Source organism: Ascaphus truei, chromosome 6, assembly GCF_040206685.1.
Source record: "Ascaphus truei isolate aAscTru1 chromosome 6, aAscTru1.hap1, whole genome shotgun sequence".
Taxonomy (NCBI): Eukaryota; Metazoa; Chordata; class Amphibia; order Anura; family Ascaphidae; genus Ascaphus; species Ascaphus truei.
Genome location: NC_134488.1, coordinates 84708862 through 84731512, shown reverse-complemented (window position 1 = coordinate 84731512; position 22651 = coordinate 84708862). Strand labels below are relative to the sequence as shown.

Sequence of the window (22651 nt, the reverse complement as noted above, 5' to 3'; positions counted from 1 at the left end):
AGACAGATTTCCCGGGCCCAGGACTAGAGTTGTGTCCGGAACCCTCCCCCCCCCCTTCCCGGCAGTATTGCGAGCTCCCCTCCCACCCACGTTTCACTCCTCAAGAGCCCCCTCTATTTCACACCCTTTACCCATGTATTTCTCTCCCTTCCGTCTCACTCACTCTCCCACCTCCCGCCTCGCATGTATTTCTCTCCCCTGCATCTCGCTTTTATTACCTCTATTCCTCACCCACTCCCTTCCCCCCCTCTCTCATCTCACTCACCCCCACCTTCTGTCAATTACCCCACTCTCACTCAATCCCCCCTCACAAATTAAATAAATACATACCAAAAAAAACCACCCCCCTAAATACATATAACCCCACCCTGCAATACACAATAAAAATACCCCGCCCCCGCCAATACAGTACATATTAAAAAGGCCCCCGCCAATACATATTAAAATGGCCCCCGCCAATACATATTAAAAAGGCCCCCGCCAATACATATTAAAATGGCCCCCGCCAATACATATTAAAAAGGCCCCCACCAACACATATTAAAAAGGCCCCCGCCAATACATATTAAAAAGGCCCCCGCCAATACATATTAAAAAGGCCCCCGCCAATACATATTAAAAAGGCCCCAGCCGCTCCAATGCATACTAAAAAGACCCCCACCGCCCCAATACATATAAAAAAGGCCCCCACCACCTCAATAAATATAAAAAAGGCCCCCACCCCCATTACATATAAAAAAAAATACACCCACCCCCAATACATATATATTTTTAAACCCCCCCCCCCCCCCCCTCCCAATACATATTTTAAAAAAAAACAGATTTACGGAAGACACGTGGGGGGAGGGGGGCCTGCATCACCCCACTACCGGGCGGCAGCAGAAGTGTCGTCTGCTGCAGACGGCCCGCAGAGGACTCAGTGCCGGGAAGGTAGGACCGGGTGGGGAGGGGGCTGCAGATGCCGGTAGGGTCAGGGGAGTGGGCTACAGATGCTGTTAGGGTCCGGGGGATGGGGGAGCCTGCGGATGCTGGCAGGGTCCGGGGGTAGGGAGGGGGCTGCGGATCCGAAGGGCTAGGGCCTGGGTAGCTTTGAGGGAGGGAAGACACGTGAGGGGGTTTGCAGCACCACTACTGGGCGGCAGCAGAGGAGCCTGCAGACAGCCTGTGGTGGACAGCAGGACAGAGTGCCGGGCAGGTAGGACAGGGGGGGGGGGTGGGAGTGAGAGATCACTCACAGTGATACAACACACAGGGACACAGGACACTACAGAGACAAACACAGGGTATACGGGAAACACACACAACAGTACAGGGTGATACAGACAGTACAGATAAGTATTTCCGTGCGTGTGTAGTTTGAATATTCATCTGCACAGCCGGAAACATTCAAACACGTTTCTCCCGCCTGTGCGGTTGCTTAAATTAGCTGCTGTCCCCGCCCATGAGGAAGGCCGTGATTGGATCTCCTCTCCTAAAGCATTTCAGAGGGTTGTTTTTTCCTGACACGGCTGCCGACAGTGACACGTGACCGGCGGCGGGGCCCGGGCCCAGGACACCCTGTCGGCGGCCCTGGCTGCTACCATCGCAGCCTCTATTGTCTTGAGTGTAAATTCGAGTCTAGTAACAAAGGAGGGAGAGGGTGTAGGGGTACGATGCCTTTTATTGGACCAACAAGTAGTTATATTACAAGCCTTCCAACCTCTCAGTGTCCTTCGTCGAGTAACCCTGACCCTGAGAGGTTGGAAGGCTTGTAACATATCAACTACTTGTTGGTCCAATAAAAGGTGTAATATTCTCCTTTCTTTGTTGCTATAGAGAATAAAGGACCAACACTCCTTTAATTTTGCCTACATTGGAGTGGTCATTTTAACCTCCCAGTGAGGCAAACTTTCAGCAACTGATATCTCCCTGAACGAAAGAAAATTAAAATAAAAAACAGCCATTTATTTGTTACGGTGGGGAGGGGAGAGTCTGCTGCTTTACGCAATGCTTTCCAATCCTTTCCATGTCACTCTCTTATCTGTGACACATCTGGTGAAGTATTACATGATTTGGAGAGAACATTTCTACCACTTATGTGCAAATACGATTGAAGTGCAAAGTACAGAGTTATATTTCTGGGCTTCCGAAACGACCCTATGTTGAGACTATAAAATGTAATGTTTCTGGTTCTGCTGACAAAACGGACGTCAGAACTTTTCCAGCATCGTACCGATATGTCACCAACATTCATATTCGGGCACCTGTCACAAATATATTCATGTTTGTTCACCTGGGTTCACTAGTTGTGTGCCCAGTTTCCTGCTGTTTATTTAGTTTACAATTTAAAAATAAAACCACCCAATATTAAAAAAAACTTGCTTTTTACAAAATGTATAGTATTAAAATAATGATTGGTGTATTAGCGCTGTTCTAATAAACAAGTCTGCAGAGCATTACTCCGTAATATTCTGGTGCATCACTAAGCACTTTGTGGCTGATTCTACAATCGCGCGGCCGCTTCAGGGTTTATAGAATCCACCCATTATTTTCATTGGAGCAAAGTGTAATTTACAGGATTTGGAAGTACTGAAACAATTCAAAATGTGGTCAGTTGTTTCTGGCCATTCTTGAGAATACAGATCTCAGTCTTGATAGGATTATCATGTAATTAGTGACTCATGAAAATACACTAGTGGTCTTTAGATAGTATAAGTAGCAAATGAAAACACATAAGACAGTTAAAGTCCACATGCAGAAGACCTATATAATTGCGCCTCTTCAAACTACTGTACCACTACAGCATGACATGCATCAATAATACAGAATAGCTCTAATTGTGCCAAGCTGTCCTGTCCTGCTAATCCCTTTTCTGTCTCCGAGTCACCATAGCTTTTTGCACAAATTACCTGTAATGCTTTTTAAGCCATAAGAACATCACATGCTTTCACCTTCTATCTTCATTGTGGAAGCCGCTTAACTCCATTCTATTACCATAGATGCCACTCTATTCAGTTAAATGCAATTCTAAAATATTTATATTTAAAGCATGCTCCTGATAGTCATCTGATCACATACTAATTACAGACTAAAAGTGTTTAGCGTTACATACTGTAGACGTGTGTGGATGTGTGAGAATACACAACTCAATACACACACTTTTATCTGGTACTATTTGTATTAGATCACAATATCTACTTAGATTGTAAGCTGTCAGGGGCAGGGATATACTTTCCTATTGTCTGACTTTGTATTATTATAATTCCAGCTACTTTATTGTCTCTGTGTAAAATGCTGAGTACACCGTGGACTAGTGATGTACGAGTACCGGGTAATTACACGGTACCCAGCTTACCCGGCACTTTTTCAGCTACCCGGAACTTACACGGACCCGGCAGCAGGGTGCTGGGGCTGGAGCTGGGGCCGTGTAATTTCAGAGTAGCTGAAAATACTTCAACACTTACCTACAGCCAGCGACGGAAGGTGAGGAAGACCAGTGAGGAAGACCATGGCGACATCTGTGAGCAGCAGCAGACACCCTGGTGGCGGTGGCAGAAGCAGAAGTTCGTGTTCAGCCAGCGGGAGCAGCAGGAATACAGCACACAGCTGAAACCATTGGGAGCTGGGGAACCATGTGACCGAAGCAGGAGCATTCCTATTGGACAGACGACTCTTCTCCGGCTGTCCAATAGGAACGCTCCTGCTCTGGTCACATGGTTCCCCGGCTCCTACCGGCATCAGCTGTGTGCTGTATTCCTGCTGCTCCCGCCGGCTGAGCATGGATTTCTGCTGCTGCTACCGCCACCAGGACGTCTGCTGCTGCTCCCACAATGTCGCCGTGGTCCTCCTCACCCTGCAGGTAAGTGTATGCTACCCGCAAATTGATTTTACCTAGCCAACCAGGTACCCAGCCGGGTAAAATGGTTCATTTTGCCCTGGTAGCCGTTACTCAGTTTTCAGAAAATGTAGGAGCCGGTACTACACTACTGTGGCCGCTATATAAATAAAGATATACATACACTTTCATTCTTTATATAAATCACTTAACATAAAATAGTTATAGTGGTTTTTAAACTGATACATATTTTTTCACATTCACTGCCTTGTCGCACACACTCCCCCTCACGTCTCCTTAGGCCGCGTCCATGCCGCGTTGCATGCTGCGCGATGAGTTCCATTGGGCAAATAGGAACGTCTATGCTGCGCTCGCGCACATGAGCATCAGCAAGAGCGCTGCATGTGGAGACAAACGTTTTTATCTTTGCCATGCAATGGTTGGGTCACATGAGCGGTTCGCCCCATGAGGGCGAACCAGTTTCGTGAGATCACGGCCACGCCCCCGAAACGCTCAGAATCAAGCCTAGCTACAGTCAAGGAATTGCCTCTGCTGCAAGCAAGTGCAATGTCGCAGCGCTTCGTCTCGCACTTGCGAGCAGGAAGCATGGACGCGGCCTTAAAAGCTGCAGACCAAGCAATATCCTACATTAGGTTTTTTATAATAAATCAGTTCTGTACTATGAGAAAATACTTGTAGCATTTAAAAAAAAAAAAACAACAACTCTGAATTACATTTTTAATGTATTATGTAACAATCATTTTTTGTTTCTATAGCAACCATTTACAATGTCACATCCCCTTCCTCTTCTGAAACATGTTCTGGCACACCCCTTTTTGAGCCCTGCCCTCTATCTAGCACTTCACCAGTTGTATCTAGTGACTGCCTGGTCACATGATCTTCCCCACAGAACGTTGCATCTTTGGTCCTCTTCTGCTGCACTGACAGGCATTTAGTGAACCCTCAAGCTGAATCTTTGACAATTGATCACAGGAGAACTGATTGATCTGTAACTTAGCTAATTACTTATCATTGTGTGGATTGTATTGATGCCCATATTAATGTCTAGGCCACCTTTGCCTTCTACAGTATGTCTCTGCTGTTCATTTTCACACCAGGCTACCTGCTTCTACCTCATCTTATTTCATACTCCCTGTCTACATCCATTATAACCAGATATCCCTCTTACATACACCGTATATAATATTGTGTTTCTGTATTTCTATCATACCTGATGAAGGAGCCTGAGAGGTTGGAAAGCTTGTAACATTTCAACTACTTGTTGATCCAATAAAAGATATCGTACCACCTACTCCCTCTCTCTCCTTTGTTACTACATTAAATGCTGTGTTCTTTGCATTTACTTTTCTCTAGCCTTCTATTGCTTCTACAGTATGTCCTGACTGTATTTTTTACAGAAACTAGAAGGCTGCTGAGGAACTGTACAGAAATATGGCAATATATTTAACATAGAACTGAAGCAAAACGAGTAGCACTCTGATACATTGGTCAAATGGTTAGTATTTATTCATCCAACGTTTCGGTCTAACCCAGCAGAACTTGAGAACGAGAAAGAAAGAGCTGCCTTTGAGGTGGGCAACTGCACTGTCAGCTTTTGCAACCTTGGGGAAATCATTGATCAGCAACCAAATATTTGATTGTAAGCACTTGTGCATGGTGTACACCAGGGGTGGCCAACTCCAGTCCTCAAAGGCTACCAACAGGTCAGGTTTTCAGGATATCCCTGTTTCAGCACAGGTTGCTCAATTAGTGGCTCAGTCGAAGGCTGAAGCAGTCGAAGACTGTGCTGAAGCAATCAAAGACTGAGCCACTGATTGAGCCAGTTGTGCTGAAGCATGGATATCCTGAAAACCTGTTGTGGCCCTTGAGGACTGGAGTTTGCCACTCCTGGTCTACACCATAAAAAGGTATCAGGAAAGACAAAAAGAACTGAACATGTGCAGCTTAGAGGAAAGAGTGGAGAGGGGGGGAGGAGGGGGAGGATTGAAACTTTTAACTATATCAATGTTTTCAACAACAGTCCTCAGTTATCCGACACAATGCGTTACTCAAAATGGTGTTGTAAAGCGAAACGTTGTAAAGCGAAACACATTTTCCCACAGGAACACTGTTTAAATGAAAAGTTCCGTTCCTGAAGGCATTTTTAACACTAAAATACACCAAATATTTTATGCAGGCAAGAAGATATGCAGCACACACATAAATTATATAGTGTATATACTGTATTATATATATAATATAACATATTAAATAATATATTATATAGTATAATATATTATATATATATACGCTCTTACGACGCTTTGCAATGTTGTTTATGTGAATGTGTATATATATACACACACATACACAACCTTGCAAAGCGTCATAAGAGCGTTGGATAAGCCATTTTGGCGTTGTGAAAATGAATATAGGTATGCATTGCACAGCGTTGGATAAGCCATTAGTTGTAAAGCGAAGCGTTGTAAAACGAGGACTGCCTGTACATGAGAGAAACATGTTTCAGAGAAAGACAAGTGCTAACACGAGGTCACACTCTGAAACTGGAGGGCGGCAGGCTCAGCGGAAATGTGAGGAAATGCTGAAAGAGTGTTAGCTTTGTGGAACAGAATGCCAGCCGTTGTGGTAGAGACTAATACAAGTAAGGGAATTCAAAACCGCTTGGGAGGGCCATAAGACTATTTTAAATAGGAAAGAAAGCTGAGGATCAAATTGGATCTGAGATTTTGACAGTTATGGAAATGGGCAGCTTCTGGGAGCCAAGTGATTCTTTTTGGTGTTAAGTGTTTCTGTTAACTGTACAGTGCCGATAACATGGTTTGCATTATACAAAAATACATTCATAATTATCCACACTATACTTTAAGGATTAAGCTACTATGATGGGCTTTCTAAGTAACTTGGAAGTATACATTTTACTTGCACATGACTTAAAGAAGCATGCAATTATTTTTATTAGCAATTTGTTTTTATTTTTCACACAGGATTGAAGCAAGGGGTCTCCAGAGCTGACCCCCATTCATTCCGGGGACCCCTAACTCCAGAGATACAGACCTCCGTAGGAGGCACCGGTAGACGTTCCGCTTAGCTAGCAGGGTTCACATTATGTTGGAGCTTCAAAGCTCCTGTGCCCTGTGGGCCAATAGGAAGCCATGACATCATCACGTTCGGCTTCCTATTGGCCCGCATGACCGAGGAGCTTTAAACTTTGCTGAGGTACAGACCTCCAGAGGGGGTGCCGGTATCTCGGGAATCAGGGGGTCCCCCGGAGCTGAAATGAATTGGGTTCAGCTTCAGAGACCCTAATTCAAACCTATGTAAAAAAAAATAGAAATAAAAAAAGGACATAAATTGCTCCTTTAAAAGTACTGTTCAAAGGAAGAAGCTTCACTAATAATTCTATGCCAATGTGTTGAAGAATATTGAATTTTGTTTCAAACATTGTAATAACATAATCCATCATATTGAGTGGCCTGGTTGTCACAAATGAACACCTATTCATATTTGTTCCCTATGTAGATTAGCGCAGGATTAAATATAGAGAGAAAAGTTGTGGGTAATCTTTTAGTTCACTTATTCAATTTGACAGTAACTGCATCACAAGAACTATTGTATTGTAAACAAGGAATACACAGTCTCTGTCTGTGTTTTTGAACCAGGGTTCTTAGGAACCCTTGGGTTCCGTGGGTATCCCTAAAGGGTTCCCTGTAATTTTCAGTTCATTTAAAAATTGTACCAAATACAAAAGAATTTACAATGCATCAGATCTCAGGCGCGCTATTATAGAGGGTCAGGGTTCCTTATAATGCATCTGATCTCAGACGCACTATTATAGAGGGTTGGGGTTCCTTACAATGCATCTGATCTCAGACGCGCTATTAGAGAAGGTTGGGGTTCCTTACAGTGCAGCTGATCTCAGACGCACTTTTATAGAGGGTTGGGGTACAATGCATCTGATCTCAGATGTGCTATTATAGAGGTTTGGGGTTCCTTACAATGCATAAGATCTGAGACTCAATGTTAGAGAGGGTTAGGGTTCCTCAGAGTTTCACATAGGGTTCCTTAACCAAAAGAAGGTTGGAAACCACTGGTCTAAGTGGTGAAAAGCGAATGTTCTCTTTTATTAAACAGAATTGGTGCAGCAAAACTCAGGGAAGTTCAACCATTCTTGGTAGTGGAATGCCATTACATTAATACAAATCCCATTGTTAGTGCAGAGCCAGCATCTTTTAGGGCATAGAATTGTCACTATCTACTGTATGTTCAAAGTAATCTGTATCATAACAGCAATTACCTTTTCTGAAATCCAACTGTTTGTCCTGGCTATCTTTATGTATCTAAAAATAGAACTTATAATAATGTAAAGGATTTAGAAACCAATTACAAAATATAATATTTATACCTTTGGTTATGTATTGTTTATAATTTCTCAAGTGAAATCATTTAAAACCTACAATGAGAGCAATACATGGGGATTGAGAGGCAGACAAATCTACAATGAGTGAAATATAGAGATATGGACATTCAGACAAACCTACAACAGGAGCAAATGAGAGATATACAGAGCCGGACAAGTGGCAAGATAAATACAGTAAATAGGTGATGTTTTGGGAGATGCTGCAATGCAATAATTAATATGATTGTGCATATTCAGTGAAAAACCTACTTTACTCAGAGAGCAGAGACCCAAAAAACATCTCTGAAATCTTCTGCCATTAACTTCCACTTTCTCTTATTACTCTTCTATCTTACAAAGCAGCATCAAACCAAATCAGTACAAGATTCAGCAAGAAATCAGCAATATTGTTTCAAGCGTTTCAGGGCTGGGAGTGTATCACTTTATAGGCAGCATATAGAGTTTTGCCATGAAATGGGAAAAGTTGCTTTAATCTTTTTGACATAGAACTCCGCATGAATATATCTAAGGAATGTCAGAAAGTATTTACTAGAGTAACATACGCATAACAGGTGATCAGTTAATAGCATTAGAGTGATAACATGACCACAGATTACAATATTACTACTTGAAAACCTCAACCACCATTTGATTATTATCTGATTATGGCTAAAAATTGATATTGTATCAAGCTCAAAGACTTCTATTACCATGTGATACATTGTGTTCTATTTTTTGATGGTGTACAGACAGACCCTAATTCACATTGTTTATACTTTAACTACAACAGGTGCAGGTCTTTCTGAAATGGTAATATGGGAGGTGTTAGTGTTAACAGGACCTAACAAATCCATAGATGCATTCTGTTTATATAGATACTTGGAACCAACAGAGCATAATTATATAATTGTGAGATAATGTTTAATGTTAACACATAAAAACAGTTATTTAAATCCAATCTGCCATACATTACTTCTTAAAGCATCCAATAGTATTAAGGATTCACCAGGGATCTGAAGATACAAGACTAATGTTTTCAGACTCAAAATAAATTTGAGCCGCCTTTGTCTCTTAATTCTTCTAATGGTGAAGGGACTCCTATTGACTCCAAAGTTGAGGAAAACCATCCGAAACCCAATAAAGTAGGGTTGCGATTGACATTGTTTAAATATGTTAAAGCGGTCTTACATACCCAGTAAGTCACATACATTTGCAGGGTCACTGTTGCAGGGTACATGCAACCACACAAGCGGGTTCTCTTGATAAGGCTTATTTATTGAGCCTTAAAAAACATACAGCACACAAAAACAAAATAGCTTCTCTTCAGCATACAAAAACAAAATAGCTTCTCTTCAGCATAGAAAACAAGGCAGCTTCTCTTCAGCATGCAGGACACAGACAGTTCATCACACATGTACTTTGAAAACAGACCTTATAGCAGTAATCTCTTCAGACTTTCAGTCCTGTCTCCTGACCAGCAAGCTTGTATGTGTGTACAGCCTGGGGGTTTTAAAACACCTTGATTATGCAGCTGGGGTCAAACTAATTAAGCAGCCCTTCTCAACTGAAACTTATCCTCGTCACTGCTGCACTGCAAGCCTAAACATAGGTTTGCCAGGTATATGGCTGGTGACGTTCATTCACCCTGTCACAGTCACTTTAACAAAAAAATCTTCAACAGACAACCTTGGTATGTGCATATATAGTGGTCTTAATGAAAACTTTTGATACACTAAAGACTTGACTTTGTTATCACCAACCATATCTACTGGACCCCCAAAAATGTCCTTTTACCTGAAGGTAGCAAATGTAGGAAACTATTAGTATGTTTATTGTAACATCATAATTACCAATCAATAATAATTGTAATAGTTGATGATATGTACTGTGTAGCACGGGCTTGATCCTAGCAAGGTGCTCTGTTGACAAAACTACACTAACTATAAGGTTCAAGGCAAGGCCATTTAAGTGAACGGTCCTACAGCTTGTGCTGATTTTATAAATGCAGCCCTTATCTGTTACATTTTCTCCCAGCCTACATCACCTTCCCATACATGCCTTCTCTACATTCTACTCCAAATGTGACCATAACACAGCTGTAGAAGCTGAGTCCTTCGTTATGGTTCTCTGGGCCTGTCCAGCTTTGAGAGGGTTCATGCTCTATGAGTAAACAGACTGATATCTAATGGTAGAATACATACACTTTTATTTACAAGACGATTAGTCACCGATTTTGTCAACGCTTCAACCATGGATATGATTTTTAAAAAATCCATGCATGCCAATGTGTGAATTATTTTTTTTAAAGCTTTTGCTATTCTGCCATTAATTACTTCATCAATACATTTTACTGCCCATTTAAGCAATAATGCCCAAGGCCGCGGCCCCAGTACCTTCTTACAGTGCACGCCTCGGCGTGCGCTGTGCGTTCAAGCACTGCCCCCCAGTCAGTCCGGTCCCAGTTATTACCTTGTCGCGCAAATATCCCCAGCGGTGCGCAACAGGTTTTCAGTGGGACAGTGATATTGAGCTTACAGTTTGCAATGGAGGCGTGGCCACGCCCCCGCCGGCGGTTCAGCCAATGAGGGCGAACATCCACGTGAGGTCATGACCATGCCCCTGCAAAAACCCTGCCACGCCCCCTCCCGTCGCAATCTCTCCCTCTCTCCCAAGACCGCAGATTGCGGTGAAGCGCTGTGCACGCAGCGCCTCCCCTCCCCTCCCCCCCCCCCCGCCGGGCGTGCTTGCGTGCTAGCTAGAGTGCCGACTTGGACAGCAGCCTAATGGTGAACTGTGATTGCAACCCCCTATTAAATAGAAAAACAAGAATTTGCAAAATCAGTTGAACATTAAACCCATTACTGCCAGGCAGCAGTTTCCATCACATAATCACAGTTGGAAAACATTCAGTTCTTGTTCACTGGATCCCAGTTCTAAGTCTGTGATTATCATGTAGCATAGCCTCCGGCCGCTACTTATTTTCCTGAGCCCTACCAGTGTAAGTCCTGTTAGGTGCAGGCAGTGGATGAGTTAATTCCTTCAGAAAGGCCTTATGTGCTTTTGCAGCCTTAGGCCGCGTCCATGGATAGTGCTTGCGGGCAGAGGCGTGCTGAGGCGCGCTTCCGCTCGGCACTGAGCCCCTGGAGCTGCAATGAGAGCGGCTTTAGTAGGGGCTCGTCTACGCTTCCGCAAGCGCGCAGAAGCGTAGGTCTTAGGAATTTTTTACATTTTCGCTCTTGCCAGAGCGCAGGGCCGGTCACGTGAGCGGTTCGCCCAGTGAGGGCGAACCAGCTCCGTGACGTCACTGGCCCGCCCGCTGACACGCCCCCGACACGCCCCCGGATGGCGCGCTGTCTAAGGCCAGGGAAAGCACCCGCTTTCCCTCAGCGCGCCTCCGCCAGCAAGCAGTATCCATGGACGCAGCCTTAGATGCATTTGATGTATCCAGCCAGAAAGTGTCAGCCTGAGGGGTGGATACAGGTTGCGTCACATGCTGGCTGTGATGGCCTGTCAGTATCCAGACCTGCCCTGTTATAGGGCAGGGTTGCAAGCAAAACCCCAGGATATAAATACTGGCACTTTCCCAAACATGGGTGTGTCTCTTTCCTCCCTCTCTGGAGTGAACAACAACTTCCCTGGTCTCACAAGGAGACTCAGGAGGAACACCATGCAGGAGGAAACTTGGATGAGCCTCAAGCCTTGAAGTGACCTTCTTAGGAGAAGCAAGAGATGTACCTGCTGTGTACGATCTTAAACACTGCAATAAATACCATGGAACCAGATACCAGTGTGATTCACTGTCTTGGGTTAAAGAAAGGTGTCAGTCTGGGCCATCCTACTTCTATCCAGAGGATCCAAGTTGACTGGAGGCGCTGCGACCAATGAACAAAGGTACCCTGTGAACCTGTCCTGATTCTTCCCCACACCACCACGGAAGTGCTCAGCACTCCTGTTACCTCACTGGTACGCACCACACCACAGTACAAATGGAGTAGCAGACCTAATCTCACAGGGTGGGGGTAAAGGGGCTACAATCATAAGCAGTATTTATCAGCGCAATTTCGGTGTTTTATTCCCTGTTCATCTCCACCTAGCTGTGGGTAGTATTGGTCCCGATGCTGACAAACAAGGATGTCATTATATTATAATTTGGGACTTTCTGTAGCATTGGCAGTGTATGTAGCCTTATATATCATGAACACAAAAACCTCAGAAAGCCTTGCCGCAAAACAGTGCCCAGATCTCTTGTGTTATTACTAGCTCATTATATTTTTGGGAAGGTTTAGGATTTTAAATACAATACTGTAGTCAGAATGCCCTTCCCCTGTCTTTGCAGTGTATTCGCTTTTTAATACACAAAAAGAAAGCTAGATGAAAAAGATTAAATTCCATATATAGCTAAGAATATAATGGTTATTTTATCATCCAATGTACAACCAGTATGTTGCAAAATAATGATTTCATTGTTACTGGGTAGGCCAGCAAACTAATAATCTTCAATGCTGTATTGTACTGCAGCTTTCAATACATGGGCTCATCTAGGAGTTAACCTCTTCACTGCTGAAATATCTAGCGATGCAAAGTAGTACATGGTAGGCCTTTTCAATCGTATAGAGTTTAACACAATAGACAATATTATATTTCAGCGTTTCACAGTGACGTCCATATCTACATCTGGAAACTAAAACATGCACCTTGCTAATGGCCTACAGCAGACATTAATTAATTATAGAAAGAAGTTGACGCTAAGGCTAAAAACCTGTATTCTGTTTCCGTCACGTGCAACTCATCATGAGTAAAAACAACAACAAAGAACCTTCACTAATGTCAGCCTTCAACTATTTACATTATTATATATCATTTACAATTTTTGCTACACAATATGTTCGTTATCTGGCCTTTATTGCAACCAGACCTGCTTTATATACAGTATAGAGAAATACTTCACCCATACAAGATGCGAGGAAGCAGACTCAGCACTACAGGATATAAATTCAAATGCAAAAGTATGTATTGAATTCAAACTTCTCGTTCCCACTGATGAAGGCTACTTAGTGGAATCCAATACATATTTTTGCATTTGATCTTATAGTCTCTGTCTCTGTCTCTCTCTGTCTCTCTCTCTATATATATAAAATCCGTTCAGTTGTTGAAATTACAGGAATAATGTAATGTTAAAATGTAATTTGAACTTCATATATAAGCTCTCAACGTATGATACATTTTCTGTGACTATACGCTAAGGACCGCTTTAAGGAATAAAGCACAGTGATAATAGTGCTGCCCTCTTTGCTATTTCACTGTTGACGCTTTCTAACAATAATATATTGTACTATTTGGGGAGTAGCTCTGAGAACAAAACGATACCACATTGATTCTAGCTGTACCATTATCGCTGCACTGATTACAATTCTGGGATTTAAAGTCTCATGAGTTGCAGGACATCTGAAATACAAGGATCTCTAAGAGAGCAGCATGGATCAACAACCATAATGAATGTGCTGCCAATGTCTTTAAATCTATATGTATAAGGGATTATAGCTGTATATAACATAATGTACATCTACTATGGTTCATTCCCCTCATACAGAGGTAAAGGGAAGGGTTCACAGTGCAGTGTAGGACCTGCATTAATTTGGTTATACCTTGACATTGGTATGCAGGCTTATGACGCTTTGGCCAAAGGGTTTAACTAAATAACCAAGTAATTATTATTATTATTGAAGAATTTAAACTTTATACTTATTACCATATATGTTTTGTCAATTGGATGTAGCATTGGGCACCCCTGTCTTTTGTTGTATACATTTGCCACGCTCAGTAGCACTCTTTTTGACATAAATATATATTCATGATGTGGTGAGTGTAGGAGTTTGAGCTAGCTGGGAATGTATGAGTTATAACAATGTGTAAGGACACAAAATGTACATCTAATATCACATGGTGAACAGTATTTCAGAAGTTATGTATCAAGTTTGTCTGACTCATTGTACCTGGATAAATATCCTGATCCAGTCCTCCTCACACAGGATTAGGTTGGCCCTGTGAGACTATTTATAGTAATCCCTTTACTACTTGCAGGTACTGTATGTGCCATACTCACACTCCTCACTGCTAGTGACAGAAACACATATTATTGAATACACTGTACGTTAATTCCTACAATGTCAAGAGTAAAAAAGTTCACTGTCACTATAGTTACAGGAAGTAAGCAAATCAGAATCTGGGTCAAATCATTCAATGTTAAAAAAAGGACACACAGTTCAGTTGTGGGAAGAAAAACAGATGACTGGATAGGTGAACCTACTGTAAAGTACCAGAGTGTATACAAACTACTATCACAATGGTTATAGGAAGAAAGGTGATCATTGCACAGTTTAAGCTATACACTGCCAGAAAGTATACATACTACTATAACAATGCTCATATGAAGGAAGGAGATCACAGCTCAGGTTAACCCATACACTGGTTATAGGAAGTAAGTAAGCAATGTGAGCCTGCATGCAAGCATGTTATTGAAACTAGAAAGCAAACATTGGCAGGAAGAAGCAGACGTATATTCCATGCATTAATCCCCACACTTTTACACAGGCAATAGGTCAATTTATTGTATGCGTTTCAATTCTAGTGTGCCAAACAGGGGTAATAACACATATCTATGTCACCCAAGTCCTCCACAATATAGGGCGATGTGTGCACACATAACCCCGCAGTGCTCAGAACTATTAAATCGGTAGATTGTTTTATGGAATATCAATGTGCTGTATAAAACCCCCTATGACTATGTGACCGCTGTAGTGTAGGATGCTATAGGAGGGCAGCAGAACGCGAGCACTCACCTCGAAGTCACAGCCCCCCTGTGTCAGCAGCCACTGCAGACAGGACAGGTTGCCGGTGGCCGCAGCATCGTGAGCCGGGGTGGCACCGTTCCTGGCTCTACAGTTTCCATCCAAACCCGCCTCGTCCACCAGGTACCGGAGGCAGCTGAGCTTCCCACCCCGGGCAGCGTGATGGACCGGAGAGGCTTCCATGGGATCCTTTAGCCCGGGCTGCAGCTGCCCCTCGGTGTGTAGACTTCTTAATGTGTCCATATCCCCCTGCCTGGCAGCCTGGAGGATCCTATCTAGGGTCATCCTGTACCGCTTTAAATGACAGGTTCCCACTTCAGCATGTAGGACAGGCCATGAGTCCTCCAAGACTTACTGATCCGTGTCCCCTCTTCGGTGCTCTTTATATCAACACAAAACTCATCGAAACAGATCTGGGTTAGGAATACATCTGAAGAAGTGTTACGGGTGCAATGTCAAACCGGTACAACGAGGTTTGTATTGTGGTCCAAAAAGTAAAGTGCCGAAAACTTGCAAAATACTAGTTTCCTTTCAGATCAAAAATTCTATGACCCCCTATATTAATAAAAACAAGGACTATTCTCCGTTTTTTCTGAATTATTTGCTTTTTCTAATCCAACCCAAAGTGCTGTTAGTGGCATATCTAAAGGTGTCAGGTCTTCTGGAAATGTCAGGTCTTCTTCTGGAAGTGCCGTGTTTCCCTCTAGTTTGTTCTTTCTCCCTGAATCCCTTACAAGACGGGTTGGGACACTTAGAACAGCGTTGTCAGAAGAGAAGGTTTGGGTGTTAATTCCTGCTTTTGGCACATGGCCCCCAAATGAACCGACCTTGGGTGGGATTTTCGCCTGGTCTCTCTCTTTCTCTTGCAACTGCTCCAGTACATGTATACCTCGGCTTTATGCTGCCTGGCTTTCAGCTGTCTCTCTCCTCTCCTCTCCTGTCGCTTGTTGCTCCTCCTTCCTTTCTCTGTGTGAAGAGGAGCAGACTGACTGCCTGAGTCCAGTCTGTGTAATCCCCCCTCCCATCCCAGAAGAATCCTGATCTGATCAACCTGCTGCTGTTACCCACTTCCGTTACAACTCTTACTAATAACAACAAATAATATCAAGTACATTTACACAAGTTTTAAAAAAAATGTAAACTTTCGTGTATTTAAAGTGTGTGGGACATATAACTGGATTAACAGTAAAATAAGAAACCCATAAGTACATTTAATTGTCTTTCATAAGGGTTCTACAAGAGGGCTCTGGGTAATTACAAAGTAATTATGAACACACACAGCAAATGCCACTTTTGAACCCTTCCCTTTCATTACATTTTAATCTTGAACATTTTTACACAGCTTGTGTTGTAAATCCTGTGTTTATGAAATCTTAAATGAAAATCCCCTCAGAGCAAGCTACTGAATCCTTTTAAACTACAAAATGTGAGTCTTGTTACTCAAGCTATAAAATGAAGCTGCCAGTAGTTCCAGAGTAGGCATAATTAGGTTATGGTGGGTAAAAGTAATTTAAAAAAAAAAACTCCCCCTAAAAGAAGTGCAGTAATGTTAAGAAATACATGAATGCAATTGCAATATCTCCCAGGTGACCCCAATGTTATGTTATACAGTTGTTCGACTGTAGACAAGGATTCTGGGTAATAGCACGCACATGAAATATAGCTACAGTGGCTGCACATCTACTGTACATACATATTTACAGCCAAGAAGCATATTTCTCAGACAGGGCCCCCACGTAAGATGCAATTCTATCACTTTTATTTAGATATGTGACTTCTTTTCTAAGAAACTTTTTTAAATTTTGTATTGTAAACAGATTTTTTATATGGGACGTGAATGTATTTTAGTGACTGAGCCCTATATTACATGAGGCTATGAACATTTTTTTATTAACTTTTGGAGAATGAGTACTGCTTTAACTATACATTTCAGAGTTCTACATGGGGAGTGCAAGCCCCAAAAGCCCTTTTTTAGATGTTATATTTGGTTGGCCATGAAGTCTGGTATAGCTGGGATAACTAAGGGTAGGTTTGAAAACACATGAAGTGCATTACCCTGTTTAAATTAAATACAACTAAAAGCTCACACAATAGTTTTTCATATTTTTTTTTAATGACATTTTTTTTCACAATAATGGCATTTTTATACATATGTTCTTACAATGTCCAGGCCTCCAGAGTACCTACTGCCACTTATGTCTTTAGTCTTCATTACATTAGGTTGCTTTTTGGGAAGAGCTTGATAACAAGTTAGAATCGCTGTTGTGATGGCCCCTAAGCTGCCTCCCACAGCAACCCAGAGCGAGTATCCGTATTCAAAACTAGGGAATCCTGGTATTTTGAGGGAAACCTGGGGACCAAAAACACAGAAATAAATGTAGCAGCAAAGGAACACAGTATGTAGAAACACGCAATCTTTTATTTTGTGCAAGGGCCTAAAAAACAAAAACAAGGTTGGCAGGCAGGTTCTTGTGGTGTGTTTATGCTTACCCCAAACAATGAACCAACACACTCAGATACACACACACACACACACACGTATATTTATGCATACACATATATTTATCATCAGTTAGGTATAACATCTCTCTGGGTGGCAAGGTGCAACTAGAGATATCTACTTAGGGTCCAGTTTGCAGTTTCACAATGTCTTCCCCAAAACATACACTACTGTTTAGTTTGCATATTTCACACTTTTGGCAATCAATTTCATGAAATCGGCAACATTTGCTAAATTTCACCAAGGGAGTTTCTCTTCTCCCCAGTGGCTGCATTTTCATATCCAAAATGGAATGTATTTTTTAGAGAAAAATACACATGCAAATACTTGCAAATGTTGACAATTCTTTTCACGTTTCTCAAGCAGTGAAAGTCCAAAATTACTGAACTTGTGCAAACATTTTGCACTTCTCTATTTGAACCCACAACTTGCATACATTGATGCAGGCAGATTATTTTTCATTAGCCCAGGGATTTTCGTAGAGAGGATTGCATATCTAGTCCCATGCATGAGTCAGGTTATCAAAATAAGAGGGTAATTAGACAAACTATTATTTAAGTTGAGTTGGAGGATAACAATAAATATGTAAATAATTGTATTTTAGTTTCCATGGGAGACCGTGCAGAATACCATGAGTTCTTCATCTAGTAATATATACAGATTCTTATATTGGTATTCATTTGCTTTCTTATTGAATTGTAACTAAAATTACTGCATTAGTCCTAATATTTATTTTGCAAGCACCAGGTGTTGCTTCACAGATCAAGTGTGTTATTATTTCAGTCATATTTTCTGCGTCAGCACAATATTTTGACAGATTTTTCCATTGTATGTCTTAATTTATATAGCACCATTAATGTACATAGTGCTTTACAGTAGTTATACATGTTGCAATCATATAAATAACAAATAACAGATCATGGGAATAGTGCTCCAGACATAAATGTAACATTTAGGAAGAGGAGTCCCTGCTCCGAAGAGCTTACAATCTAATTGGTAGGTAGGAAGAATATACAGAGACAGTAGGTGGGCATTCTGATAAGTGCGTCTACAGGGGGCCAAGCTTTATGTATCATGTGTTAATTATTAGCCAAGGAGCTACTCATATGCTTCTTTAAGCTAATGTGTCTTAAGGTGGGTCTTAAAGGTGGATAGAGAAAGTGCTAGTCGGGTATTGAGGGAAATGGCATTCCAGATGTATGGGGCAGTCAGTGAGAAAGGTTTAAGGTGGGAGAGGGCTTTAGATACAAAGGGGGTAGAGAGAAGGCATCCTTGAGCAGAATGCAAGAATCGGGATGGTGCATAGCGAGAAATTAGGGCTGATGTAAGGAGGGGCAGAAGAGTGTAAAGCTTTAAAAGTGAAGAGGAGAATTGAGTGTGAGATGCGGGATTTGATAGGAAGCCAGGAGAGTGATTTCAGCAGGGGAGACGCTGAGACAGATTTAGGAAAGAGTAGAGTGATTCTGGCAGCAGCGTTTAGGATAGATTGCAGAGGAGACAGGTGGGATGCAGGAAGGCCGGACAGCAGGAGGTTACAGTAATCGAGACGGGAGAGAATGAGGGCCTATGTCAGAGTTTTAGCAGTCGAGAAACAGAGGAAAGGGCGTATCTTTGTAATATTGCGGAGGAAAAAGCGTCAGGTTTTAGATACGTTTTGAATGTGAGAGGAGAATGTGAGAGAAGAGTTGAGTGTGACCCCTAGGCAGCGTGCTTGGGCTACTGGGTGAATTATAGTACTTCCAACAGTAATGTGGAAGGAGGTAGTAGGGGCAGGGTTTGGAGGAAGTATGAAGACCTCTGTTTTTGCCATGTTAAGTTTAAGTCGGCGGAGGGCCAACCAGGATGATATCGCAGAGAGACATTCAGAAACTTTGGTCTGTACAGCAGGTGTAAGGTCAGGGGTAGAAAAGTACATTTGTGTGTCGTTAGCATAGAGGTGATATTTAAACCCAAGAGATGTGATTAGGGCACCTCGAGGAAGTGTGTACAGAGAAAAGAGAAGAGGTCCCAGGACAGAGCCCTGGGGTACCCCACAGAGAGATCGATAATGGAGGAGGACGTGTTAGCAGAAGAGACACCGAAAGTACGATGGGAGAGGAGAAGAGGCTGGTCCACTGTGTCAAATGTTGCAGAGAGGTCAAGTAGTATGAGCAGAGTGTAATGACCTTTGACATGTATTTGGTGTTTTGTTTAATAATGATAGAAATATTCTAAAACTGGAGCAAAAATGCAAGTAGCTTAGAGATAAAATCCTCTCTGTATGCACTGAAAGTAAAACATTGATCGTGGATCAATGGATGACATAGCAATCAATTACTACAATGTAGCTAATTACAGCAGTGATACTAGCATCTAATTATGAAAACAATTTACAGGGCATTTCAGGGATTTATGATACTAAAATTATGCAATTGCCTCCAAAAAAATGATGCAAGTCTGATTTAATGAATAGATACAATATAACAATGATTCAATTAGCATCACGTTAAACAAAACTACCTTTATGCTAACAACAGCCATATTTGGTATTTTTTTAACATAAAATATGAAATGCCAACATACCTCATACTGGTGAACATGATACACATACACACAGTATCTTATTATGCCAGCAGACGATGACATTCCTGAAAGAGAATGCAGAAGTTTCATCTACTCTTTTTGTTTATTGATTCCAGCTCCACAGTTTGAATGCTTCCCCTCAAAAAGATGGATGGGTTGTTTGATAAGGTGCTTTTGGTTAATGAGTATCATGGGGAAATGTGTGCCCTGACTTTATCTTTCATATACAGGCACCATATTGTAGCAAAATGTATACACAATCAGAGATTAAGGTTTGGAATTTTTGAGATGATACTTTCATTCTAATGGTAATAAAGCAATGTAAGAATCTATTTAACATTAGAAAATATATGTGTAGTCTTTAATCCACTGAAGAGTTTAATGTAATACATTTTACTAGTATCACCTAGTCTAAACATATAAGACAGCAGTCCACGTTGCTAGGATCCTCACTAGATGTTATGTTTTTTGCTACCTAAATTATTGTCTCCTCTGAAAAATGTTCTCTTCATAGTTATAACATTATTTGGCATGTAGCATGACAGAGCCTTTGCCAGAATAATTGTATGGACGTTGTCAGGCACTCTAGAACTTAATGGGAGTAACATGTTCATCCTTCACTACACCATAGTTACATTAATCTTGCATATCATTGCGCAGTCTTTCTAAAAAGCAAACTGTGGGACACGATTACTTTAAAGGTTATTCTTAGACTCAATTACAATAAGCCTTTTGAGTGATAAACTATGGGGCGTTAACAAGGTTATTACAACTCATACTGTAACAGTCAATGTGTATATTGGGAGAAGAGACTGCATATTTCTCATCATGCTTAATTTATCTAACTTCTCCATTTGTTTCTGGTAAAGAACCTTCTCTTTTGAAGACAAGTGTGAACTAATGGCAATGCCATTTTAATAGAGGGGATTGACAAATCAGACAAGTAAGTGATTTTAGTACATTTTTAAAACATGGAAAGGTTCCCATAGTGACAAGGTACTTTTGAGTATTACATTGCTCTTTTTTATGATTTTATTTTAATAATTAAAAGGCCAAAAAAGCTTGTCTTCTTTTACTGCCAATTTCTTTATATAGATTAAAGCCAATTTAAGCACAGTGTCACATATTCAGGGGAATTGGGAAAAATGATAATACTGTACTATTATTAATACATTTCACTGAGCAGACACAAGATAAATTGTCCTCTAGTTATAAGATGTTTGCTTTTACTTCTAAGTAAAATTGCCAACAATTGTCTAGGATTCAGACAAACCTTGAACAAACTCAAGAGTCCAAGAATTATGATTTCTAAGGATATCCTCACAAGGTTACAATCTAGATCAGTGATGGCGAACCTGTGGCTTTCTGGCCCGCAACGGCATTGGGAATGGCCCCACCCATCCCCCATCCCTCCGCAGGCGCACTCAGCCAGTGCCGGAAGTTGGGCGCGCCCAGAAGCCGAGCCCAACTTCTACATCCACCTGTGGGATCCCAGCTTCCCCTTACCTCCTCACACCCCCCAGGTAAAATTCTTAGAGGGGGAAGTAATTGAGTGAGAGGGGGAAGTAATTGAGTGAGGGGGGTCAATTGAGTGAGAAGGGGTGGTTGAGTTATAGAGGAGGGGGGAGAATTAAGTAAGAGGTGGGGGGTATTGAATGAGAGGAAGAGGGGGGGATTGACTGAGAGAGGGTGGGGCAGTAGGAGAGTGACCCGCCAAAAAATGTGTGCCCATTTATTGGCACGCCTGAAAATAAAGGTTGGGCACCCCTGATCTAGACCATGATCAAAACATTAAAATGCTTAACCAGATACAAGGAGACGTACCCACAAGAAAATGAAGTCCAGATGAAAGTCGCAAACAGTGTAATTTAGTGGCGGAATCTTGACAGTAGTTGAAGTTTTTGAATCCCAAAATCATGGAGAGAAATGCGAGAACACTCATTATGCTTGACGTGATAATTAACGCTCTGGTGAGGACGATAGTGGCTAGGAAGCAACAAAACAAAAATTAACCCCTCACTGTCTGAAGGGCCTGGAAGTACCTATGAACTAATGAAGCAAGGGAAAAATTATCAGGGTAATACTTTCATCTACTTTGTAGGGTCACATCCCATTCGAGAGCTCCTGGTTTAATTGTATTAATTTGTTCGGCATTTTCATCTATTTTTACCAATGTCATTAATATCATTGATCATATGGATGGAATTCATGGTGTTATGTATAAAGGACACAACTGGTAATTTTCTACCTGTTTAGGCTAACATGTAGTGTAAGTGTCAATGTAATTTATCCCAGTTTTCTCTGTGTGTCAGCTTGCAATTTGTGGAGTATTTATAGGAGTTGTTGTTACCTAACATACATATTGTTGCATCTGCTAGGACCAGCATTTGTGCTTCTTTTATTGTGTCAAAAACCTAAGCCAGGTTTACACTTGAGCATAAACTAAGAATAGACATAATACAGACACAGGCCTCTCTGACAGTGAAATGGCTGAAGTATATGATTTAGAA

General features: G+C 41.7%; 2 protein-coding genes across 2 annotated transcripts in view; one reads left to right on the top strand and one right to left on the bottom strand.

Moving 5' to 3' along the window:
• The window catches only part of ESPN (espin), a 200939-nt gene extending 184866 nt beyond the window's left edge, over positions 1-16073 (bottom strand). The window contains exon 1 of the mRNA XM_075604978.1: positions 15071-16073. Coding sequence (XP_075461093.1) covers positions 15071-15364 — 294 coding nt within the window. The 5' untranslated portion in view covers positions 15365-16073. The remainder of the gene's footprint in view (positions 1-15070) is intronic.
• ACOT7 (acyl-CoA thioesterase 7) overlaps positions 11884-22651 on the top strand; it is a 264500-nt gene continuing 253732 nt past the window's right edge. Inside the window, exon 1 of the mRNA XM_075604977.1 lies at positions 11884-12122. The gene's annotated coding sequence lies outside the window, so the exon portion shown is untranslated. The remainder of the gene's footprint in view (positions 12123-22651) is intronic.